Source organism: Leptodactylus fuscus, chromosome 7 (genome assembly GCF_031893055.1).
Source record: "Leptodactylus fuscus isolate aLepFus1 chromosome 7, aLepFus1.hap2, whole genome shotgun sequence".
In the NCBI taxonomy this organism is placed as follows: Eukaryota; Metazoa; Chordata; class Amphibia; order Anura; family Leptodactylidae; genus Leptodactylus; species Leptodactylus fuscus.
The window spans coordinates 142,917,429-142,928,732 of NC_134271.1; the positions used below are offsets into that span (position 1 = coordinate 142,917,429).

General features: G+C 42.0%; 1 protein-coding gene across 1 annotated transcript; it reads left to right on the forward strand.

The window, feature by feature from the left end:
* The first annotated feature begins 480 nt into the window (after positions 1-480).
* LOC142214607 (high affinity immunoglobulin gamma Fc receptor I-like) lies at positions 481-8,890 on the forward strand. Its single transcript, XM_075283546.1, has 7 exons — positions 481-546; positions 5,087-5,344; positions 6,113-6,370; positions 7,029-7,274; positions 7,477-7,725; positions 7,977-8,235; positions 8,836-8,890. Exons 1-7 carry the CDS (start codon positions 492-494, stop codon positions 8,888-8,890), a joined length of 1,380 nt encoding a protein of 459 aa, XP_075139647.1. The 5' UTR covers positions 481-491.
* The last annotated feature ends 2,414 nt before the right edge of the window (positions 8,891-11,304 follow it).

Here is an 11,304-nt window from a genome sequence, read left to right on the forward strand (position 1 = left end):
ATTTTTTTTTAAAATTACAGGCTCTCAAATCTGCATGTGCCAAAAAAATCTGAAAATATGGCAGGAAATATTGACTGGTCATGAAGCCTGTGTGTATTGAATAACTTACTATATTGTGAAGTTATATGCTCCCCTCCGGAGCACGGAACTCATCTCTGCTTCTCTGAATGTAACTGGATACCACAAGAAGGTGTCATTGCTGACCGTGCTGAAACCACTGGGCTGAATGAATGAATAGATAAGTTTTTTTTTGTTTTTTTTTTAAATTAAATATATTTTTAGTTTATTTGAACAACTCCTTTAAGATCTATGGGATCTGCTATGACAGAAGTCTAACCCAAATCTGACAACCACTGACCACAGGAACCTTGTATATTTCCTGCTTACACAAGTGATACATATTACTTCCTTCTGTACATATATAGTCCGCCTGTCTCCACATCAGTCTGTACAGCCGTCTGTTTCTATATCACTTGCTGGTGACTTAGAAGATGGTTCCTACAATCTTGGTGCGATGTCCATTATCCCCGGTGATCGTCTTCCTCGGTGAGTACTGTGAGAATTTTCTTATTTGCGTTTTACATATTTCATTTGTCTGCAGATACAAACATTTCTACCTACTAAATGTGATATTAGAGGTGTGGGATCAAGTTTTAAGGCTATTCCTTATCCACGGGTCTACAAGTTCCTGTGTAAAGTTTACAACGTCCGTTTTTCTATTTCTCAAGATATTTTGGTTATAACGTTAACAATAAATTGATCTGGAAGTCTTGGTTTTAGATAACAAGATTTTACTTTTTTCTCTACCACTACTGCGGCTAAGTCCTTGACCCACTGACACATTAGTGGTAACTATTGATTAATATTTTTATATTTATTAATAAAAAATAAATAAATAAAATGAAATTTTCAAAATGTGAAATGCTCTATTTTTCACACAGTCATACCACCAATAGTTAAATATGGAATAGTTTTTAGGTGCCATGTCTCATTTGCAGCGCCCCTAGAGTACCAATACAATGAAAACCCCCATAAGTGACCCCATTGTGGAAACTACACCCATCACAGAATTTATAAAGGGGTATAGTGAGCATTTTGACCTCACAGTCATTTCACAGAGTTTGTTAAGGTTGAAGTGTGTAAATGAAAAATTACTAAAACATCACTTTAACACCAAAGTTTTCATTTTCACAAGGGGTTAAAGTAGAAAAAGCCCCCCACAGTTTGTTACATAATTGGTCCTGAACACGGCAATACCCCATATGTGGTCGTAATCTGCTGTATGGGTACATAGCGGGGCTTAAAATGGAAAGAGCGCTATTTGGCTTTTGGAGGGCAGCGTTTGCTGAAATAGCGTTTGGTTTACATGTCCTAAAGTACCAATACAATGCAAAGTCCCAAAAAAGTGACCCCATTTTAGAAATGACACCCCTCAAAGAATTTCTCAAGGGATATTATCATTTTGAGCCCAAGATTGCCTCGTAAAAATTAATGTACAAAGTAAAAATTTAAATTTTTATAAAAACATGCCATATCAGTGCCCAATATGTTGTGCCCACTTTGCGTCAGCAGAGACCTGCGCTCCTAAAACTATTATGTAGGCCATCCTGGGTACAAAAAAGTTGAATATGAGGTATAAGAGGTGGCAGGAAATTGGAGTTCCAGAAGAAGTGACATTTTGTGGGGGGGATTTTAGGGTGTCTTCAAACAAGACATGATGTCCCAAGAACAACATCTAAAAACCAACATCAAAATCTAAATCTGCGCTCCAAAAGCACATAGCTCTCCTTCACATCTGTGCTCTACTGTGTACCCAAATGGCAGTGTATGCCCACTTGTATGACACTGCTGTACCCATGATAACGTACTTAGTGCCATATGTGGGTATAAACAATTTTGGTTTATGGAGGACAGCTTGGCTTTTGGATATAATGCCACTTTGGCAGAGCCCCTGAGTTGCCAGTAAACAGGAATCCACAGACATGTGACCCAATTTTGGAAACTACACCACTGAAGGGATTTATCAAGTGGCGTAGTGGGCATTTTTAACCCTTGAGCATTTCATTAATTTAATTTCCAGAAATGAATGCGCAGCTAATAATGAAAAGTGAAAATTGCAATTTTTCCAGAGATTCGCCATTTCAGTGCTCAATCTGTAGTGTTTAGTTTGTATCAAAAGAGACATACACGACAAAAACTGTTTATCAGGTATCCCGGGCACAACCATTTATGTTCATCGCTGATACAAGCCGGGCACAACATATTACACACTGAAATGATGTATCCCTGGAAAATGACCATTTTCACCTTACTGTGCCATACCATAACTTTTTATAGCATATTTTGTAAGGCAGATTAGATAACAATTTAATAGTAATATACATATCAAATATGTAGATAGATAGATAGATAGATAGATAGATAGATAGATAGATAGATAGATAGATAGATAGTGATTCATTATTATTTATTTTTTATTTATTTATTTTTACCCTTTTTTTTCAGTGTCCCACTAGGGGATGCTCTGATCATTGGTTCAGTACTATATACAGCAATGCGTGCATTTGACTTTTTGATCACTTTTTATAGCACATTCTGTAAGGTGAGATGGCGAAAAATCACTACTTCTGGCGGGTTTTTTCCGTTTTTTTTTTTCCGTCATTCACCGTGTACATTAAATATTGTTTCAGTTTTATTGTACAGATTGTTACGGACGCGGCGATACCAAATATGTATTGTTTTGATTAATTTTTAGGGTTTTTTTTTATTATTCATTTTCTATAGAAAAAAAAAGGTTTTTGGGGCTTGATAACTTTATTAATTGTTTCAAAACACTATTTTTTTTCCACTTTTTTTAAAAACTTTTTCATGTGTCCCCTATGGGACACTTGCATGAGTGATGATTACATCACTGATCCTGTTACAGAGTGAGTCACAGGCTGCAGTAAGAGCCTGCACGTTATCACTCTGTAAACAGGAAGTAAGGCTCTTGGCTCGTGCGGACAGGACAGCTTATCTCCAGGAGATCCCGGCCAGGATACAAGAGGTAAGTGGTGCTCAGGGCTGGCTGGGGTGACTAATCAGACCCCTGGCTACATAGTAGGGATACCAGCACCCCCCGATCTCGCAGCGGAGGGTGCTGGGGATCCCTACAAGATCGGGCAATGTTTGATCATGGCAATCAACGGGTTAAAACCCAAAATCAGCACTCATGTCTGATGGAGGGGGATGGAGCAGGGTGTTAGGTGTCAGATACAACTAACACCCGCTCCAAGAACGCCCGCACTGCGCTGCGGGGATTGTTTATACCCATGACGTACTATTACTTCATGGGTCGTTAAGTACCTAGCACCCATGAAGTAATAGTACGTCATGGGTCGCTAAGGGGTTAAAAACTACATGGCAGCTTTGTCCGGTGGATTATTACAATTTCGGCAACACCAGATTGAGGCCGAGGCCCCACGAGGCCGGAAACTCCGCGATTTTCCCACGGCGGAAATGGTGTACTGTACTGTTGAGTGAGATAAGTCAGGTCTCTCTATTTAAGAGGCAGGTTGTAGTTTTTAGTATGTTTGACTTTTTGATCACTTTTTATTGCTATGATTAAGAGACATCTAGTCTTGAAACGCGTTGCAGTTGCTGCAGGACAGTGACATCATTTCCGGACATCTGGGCCAAAACGCAGATGTCTTAGGGCAGTTTAAAGGCCGCAGACCTATAGTGGCATGTGGCTTACGAGCCACTTACTGGTAGAGAAGAAAGCAATAGCCTTCAGCCTCTACTATGCATCATGTAAACACCAATGCATTTGTTGTGTAAGTTTTGGTGGGCCTGAGGTGGGGCCCCCCAGAATTAGTGGACCTGTGACCACTACCCTCCTACCCACCTTCTAGCCTCTGCCTTCTCAACTTATTATGTTGTTCTCCTCCTCCTTAACTTCACTCAGACTATTTTTTAAGATAGAGTCGATCTCAACACTTTTCTATGGAGAGGGGAATGCGAATGACGAGACTATTAATTGTTTCACTACCTCATTCTGTGCATTGGTAGAATCTTAAAATCAGTGTCAAACCAGTTCTCTCATTCTCAGCAATCACACCCTGAAAAAGGGCAAAAGTGGAGTCAAGACAAGACAGGAGTGGGGATCACTGAGTAAAATATTGGAAGTATTATTGGAAAATTCACATAGGTAGCGACCGAACTTGTTTGGCACCAGGAGAGGTGAGTAACAAAAACAGTTATATCCATCTCTCCTGGGCATTCAGCAATCTGAAGACATCCTATACAGGTCTCTGGTTGATGTCACGCACCCCTGGGTCACCCTGTGACATCAACCAAAGGCTGGAAGAGGCCTGACGAGATATCTCTGAGGAATATACTGTGGGGATCACAAAAGGGTGCATTATACTGCGTAGGGTTCAGTAAAGGGAATAATATAATGTGGGGCCAAATAAAGGGATTTTGAACTGCAACTGGGATGCGTGGCCTACTATTTTACAATTAGGAGGGCCACATCATGCAAAAAACAGATTATTGGTTAGATATATTTTTCTTTTCTTTTTTTTTTTTTTGGGGGGGGGAGCCTATTTATCATTTGCCTCAGTCCAGGAGAGGAGAGAGAAGGTGAGTATCAATGTTTCGAATATTCGGCGAAACAAATCTTGTGAAGTTCACCCATCTCTTGTAATAATTATAATATAATTCATTACATTCTATTAAGGGGATTTCCAAGGAATATAAATCTAACCATATATGTAAATTTGTAGATTTTCTCAGACCATCTTAGTGGTGACGTCTTCTGTCTTGATCAGTTACCAATGGACCATGAATGCAGGAACCTTCTATTCTCTTACACTTATCCCCAGCCATGATGTCCTTATTGAGGACAGGTTGTCAGGCAGGGACACTACATGTATGAGAAGATAACCTAGATATAATTCTCTCTCCATCTTACTAACATCTTATCATGTTCTACATTACAGGTGTCGCTGCAGGACTGTCAGGTAAGAGCGCCCGTGTATTGTGTACATGTGTTTATAGGCTCATTACTATGGGAAATGTTCATGTATAATGTGATGTGTTGTAGGATCTACTGTCAGACCTGTGGTGACCTTCACTCCACCCTGGAACAAGATCTTATATGGAGACCCTATAACAATGACCTGTGATGTGGACGGCGCTGTACAGGGAGACGTCACATATACCTGGTACAGGAACAACCAATGGATCCATACAGGGAAGACTTTTACCATTCAGTCTGCCCAGTCCATACATGATGGGAATTACCAGTGCGGGACCAGTGAGGAGGATATTAGTGAGGATTTGATGCTTTATGTTATGGAGGGTGAGTCATGTAATATATATTGAAAAAAACAGCCCTATGGTAGTAATACAATTTACATGGAATCACAGTAATATGTCATATAGAGACTAGGGCTGAGTGATCAAGATCGGATCCCGATCGGCGATCAAGTAAATTTCACGATCACGATTGGGTTCCGATCCTGCTTAAAAAAGATCGGGAATGGAATTCCGATCCTGATTGCTCAACCCTTACCTGAAACTTAACTGTAACTTACCTGCACAGAACCGCTGCCGCTCCCCGCAGCTTTGGCCCATTGTTCTCTATCCTCTCCTCTCTCATTCACACGCTGGCAGAGTGCCATGCGCGCCTCCGCCTCCCTAGGCTAGTGTTACTGATGCTGGGAGTAGGCAGGGCTTGTTGTGGCTTGTGGCCTCTGAATGAGAGAGGAGAGAAACAGACAGAGAACAATGGCTCAGAGCTCCGGGAAATGGTGTACACACCGAGAAGGAAGGCAGCAGCAGTTCTGTGCAGGTAAGTGGACAGCAGGGGGACTAAGTAATCACTACACAGTGTGAAGTCCAAAAATTGAAGCCTTCAAATTTTGGACTCCACGCTGTGTAGTGAATAGGATCATTTTTAAAATCCAATTTTCGATCAATAAAAAATCCCATTGACTTGAATTAGGATTGGAATTAGGATGGGGTTTGGATGGAAAATTAACAGAAATCGGATTCTAAAACCAATCCTGAAATCTCAAGATCAGCTCAACACTAATAGAGACTACAGCTTTGATATTTTGCTCTTTAGGTCTGGTCATCCTGCAGTCACCACCCTATATATATGAAGGAGATGACCTGGCACTGAGATGTCACAGCCGCCGCTTCGAAGATATTAGGGGGAAAATAATGTTTTATAGGAACAATGAAAAAATACATTCAATTACCACTGACTCTATATTCCTGTATAGAGACCATCTAGATGTCATTGCTGTATACAAGTGTACAAGACAAGTCACCACTACTGGATATAGAACACACAGCGATGAGACTGAGGTCACTGTCCCAGGTAAACTTCACTTATCATGTATCACAACTGGACTATTTCTTGAGTAAATTTATTAGTTTTGTGTTTCTTCAGGTTTATAATTTGGCTTTTACATTGTCTGTGTCACTATCTAGACATGTCATCTTAGGTACGGAGCACGGAGGCCGTAATAGTAACACATGACTGTGTGATCGGAGAAATGAGAAGTGTAATAAGGAGGATCTGTCACCATTCCTGATGTGTCAGTTCAGTACATACTAGGGTTGAGCGATCGGGTTCAGAAAAGATCGGATTTCGATCGGCGATCGAGTCAATTTCACGATCGCGTTCGGAATTCTGATCCCGATCTTTTCCAGCGGGATCGAGGTCGGAGGTTATCTCAAGAACGGCTCAACCCTAAGAGTGACCTATCCCATAGAGAAGCATTGACTAGGGTTGAGCGATCTGGATCGGAAAAGATCAGAGAAGATCGGATTCCGATTGGCAATTGAGCAAATTTCATGATCGGGATCAAGATTGGCTGGAAAATGATTGGAAATGGGCTGAAAATCTCAAGATCAGCTCAACCCTAGTACTTCAGCAGAACATACAGAAATACATTCTCTATCTGTATTACTGGATATTATTCCCTGTCTGTATCATTTCCATTACATGTTGTCATGAATGCGACGTTTTGTAGGATCTTCTGCCTCACTCATGGTGACTTTCTCTCCAAACTGGAAAAAGATCTTCACAGGAGACTCCATAACAATCACCTGTGATGGGATAAACAATGGGCCATATTCCTGGTATAAAGATAATAGATTATTGATGGGAACTGAGAAGTCTATCTATATCCATTCTGCCAAGAAAAGTGACAGTGGGAAATACCAGAGTGAAACTAATTCTGATCGTAGTCCTGAGGTCAGCCTGGAGGTCAGTTATGGTGAGTTTTTATGGTTTATCTTCCACCATAGTAATATCATGGAGGAGCCGCTGATAGTTATATATATATATTTATTAAATAATCACTAAGTCTCAGTTGATATACTGCCTCACCATTACTTGTGGATTCTATCAGTATTACACTAGGTGGATATTTCTGGAGTTCCTCCTGTGCTATTATGTTATTCCACTATATATTCCAGGCCCGGTCATCCTGCAGGCTCCTCTTATAGATGATGGAGATATCCCATATCTGAGATGTCACAGTCGTCCTGAGTATTTTGTAGAATGGACACAATTCTATAAAGATGGCAAATTTCTAAAGGAATCAGAAGATGGAAAATTCGATCTCACAACACCACTGGTAACTGGGAGATACAGATGTGAGCAAGTACTATACGGCACTTCTGTACTTGATGCTGAATCTGCCCCGTCCTCCGTCCCCATCAGAGGTAAATCTTGGACTTTACCTGTAGCATAGACTTATTACCCTAAGACCACACAACATGTTATAGGGCAGTAACATTGACTCTGCTCAGTATTACTACCTGCCCACACGTGATGACAATGCAGCGGGATATTCACTAACCAGAGGAGACAAGATGGAGGGCAGGTTTGGAAGCTACTGTACTATAAGTACCAGATGGATATTACTCTGTATTTGCTTCTCTTATAAGTTCATTTCCATTATCTTCACCTACAGATCTGTTCTCCAGTCCAGAGATAAGACTGACCCCATCCATGGTGATAGAGGGTGACAACATGACCCTGACATGTGACACGAGGCTTAGTCCACACAGACAGACCACAGAACTGCAGTTTGCTTTCTACAGAGATGGGCGGGAAGTCCGGGGATTTCTATCATCTAATAAATATGTTCTGTCTGCTGAGCTGGAGGATTCTGGGAATTATTCCTGTACAGGGAGAACTGGAGACAACAGAGTGAAGAAAGTGAGCGAAGAGTTACATGTGCAGATATACAGTGAGTATATAACTGCATACCTCCATATATCTCTGACCTCACCTGATATGCAGCAAATATAAACCACATTCCCCAATGTGGCTCCAGTTTACTCACTGGATGATTCTAAAAAGTGGCCAAAATGTGCCGCAGCTTGGATGATTTTGTTACATGAAAGCACACGGTGGTCTATACTCGAGTCAATATAGTAATAGCTCTGAAGTCCTGGTCTATTTACAAAGGCCATAAAATAAGTCCCACCCGTCCACAGCTTGCGCTCACCATGCCTTCTTTTTGGAAAGCGTCAAGGGCGAAATTGGAATTGCTTAGTCACTGACTAGATACTGCAGAGTTTGAGAGGTGGGTGCACCTCATTTATGCCGAAAGACCCCTGTGGCAAGACATCTGTGGGAGGCTGCTGGAGCAGCACTGCTGCCGATAGGTGAGTGGTGAGGCAGTGCTGTCTCCAGGACCGCCCCAAGATGTTTTCAGAGCATCTTGTCTATCTTGGAAACATCTTAGGGCAGCCCTGGAGACATCGCTGCCTCACCACTCACTTATCGGCAGCAGCACTGCTCCATCGGCCGCCCACAGTCAGCAGAACGCCTCCGCTCCAGTCCCGGCTACATCACATGCTGGGTGACGTGGCCACGTAAACTCAGGCCTGCACCCGACATATGTCGATGACGTCTTACAGAGTCTCAGCACAGGCAGCGTCATCATGCCCCCTACGCTGAGACGCAGCGTACTGCCGGGAGAAGAGGAGGAGGAGGTGGCGGCGGCAGCGGGAGTGGGAGCAGCGCGAGGTTGGCAAGTATAAGAACTTTATGTTTGTTTTATAATAGGCCGCTACCTGCTGGAGTATTCCCAGCAGGTAGAGGCGTATTTACCAACCTTCCCGGGAGTGCTCACTGCCGACCCTCACTTCACCTTATACTATAGACCGTGGAGGCCGGCAGTGAGTAGGCCCGAGCCTAGGCCACGATCCGACTGCCGCTATTATATACTTTTGAGACCCCTGAGTATAATAATCGAAGCCCCAAGGGAGGTGAGAGAACATAACAAACAATTTAACTCACCTCTCTGGGATCCCATGTTAATCCTAGCTGGCTTCGGGCCTATATGGTAATATCCAAGATGTCACGTGCTCTGGGATATTATCATATAGGCCCAAAGCCTGTGCTAGCAGTACCATATAGGCCCAAAGTCTGTACTAGTAGTAACAGCCTGTTACTGCTAGCACAGGCTTTGGGCCTGTATGGCAACAGGCTGTCACTGCTACCATAAGACTTTGGGCCTGTATGATAATATCCCAGACGTCTGGGGCATTATCGTACAGGCCCAAAGCCTGCTAGGATTAACATGAGCACAAACAGAATGTCATGCATTTCCCCCCTAGGCTTATACTCGAGTCAATAAGTTTTCCCAGTTTTTTGTGGTAAAATTAGGGGGGTCGGCTTATATTCGGGTCGACTTATACTCGAGTATATACGGTATATGTATTCAATAAAAGGAAGAACTTCTTCTTCTGTTACTTTTTCCTGAGAGGGTGATGTGTGGCTGTACGGACGGCTCTTGTGTAATGTATGCTTCCCTTTCATATCCCCTGCCCCCCCCCCCCCCCAGATCACATCACTTGTCACTGCCCCCTGTGGGTAGTAAGCAGTCAATACTATTCTACTTAATTGTGCATCAGCTGTGGCCTATTGAACATGGACATGGACAAACAGAACGTGTAAGTCTCATTTATACCCATCGTTCGATGACTTCCAGATCTGCTGGACAACTTTCTTTCTTAGGTTTCTAGTCGAGACTAACACAATAGGAATACAGTTTTTATAGCACCTTTAGGGTGGGTGAGGGGCTGAGCGGTCACCTTATAACATCACTATTTATGGTACAGGAAATTGAAGAAAGGCTTATCTTCTTATAGACAGACCAGTATAGTATACAGAAATACAGACAAAGCTACAGGGTGAACCTCCTACAGATGTATAACATGAAGTACAGACTGATCAGTAAGGCATTAACCCAGTCATATCGCATCAATACGACACTATGATTTTGTGGGAAAAAAACATGTCTTATTACAATATGTAGTATCAGTAAGTCAATACCAGCTGGACATGGAGCCGGAGATATCAGAACATCTGTCTGCTTGTCTTGGAGTCGCCACCACTAGACTCACATGTATGAGGAGAAAGAAAAGACACTTGTTATAAATTCTCATTTATTTTGTCATTTCAGATGGAGGCCACCAGAATTATACGCTGATAAATATTATACGGCTGATAACATCTGGACTGATAGTTATTCTGGGTATTATTATTCTCTATCATCATCTAAAGAGAGACGTCGGCCGATCCCAAGGAGTAAAGAGACCAGAAGACGGGAATGAATTGGAGAATGTTGTCAGAGAAGTCCAATAATTTCCCATAATTCCAGAGGCCATTACTCTGTAATCCCAAACATAGATGTTACTGATCTAAAATAAACCATATACAGCACAATGTACTGTAGGCGTAAATATATTGTTTCCATATCAAGTGCCCAAACATGACAAGTCCTCTCCTCATTGACTTGTAGAGGGTTAATAAAATTTACCTTTACAATAAAAATCTATACAATTTAAGTGTAAAAAATTCCAAATAACTAGAAATCTTACTGATCACATTGTTCCATCATTCCAGCCATCCATAGGGATCTCATCACATATTATTCAACAAAAGCAAAACATTACCAATCTATAATACAATTCACATACTTAAAGGGATCCTATCATTAAAACTCATTTTTTTGTCCCCAACACGTAGGAATAGCCTTAAGAAAGGATATTCTTCTCCTACCTTTAGAAGACTTCTCTGCACCGCCGCTCCATAGAAATCCCAGTTTTTTTCAGTATGAAAATGAGTTCTCTCGCAGCACTGGGGGCGGGCCCCAGCGCTCAAACAGCACTGGGGGCGTCTCCAATGCTGTGAGAGAAATCTCTAGTGCCGCCTTCATCTTCTTCAGGAACAGGCTGTCTTTGCGTCTTCTTCCGGTAGTGGCTTCAAACTTTAAAACTTCCATT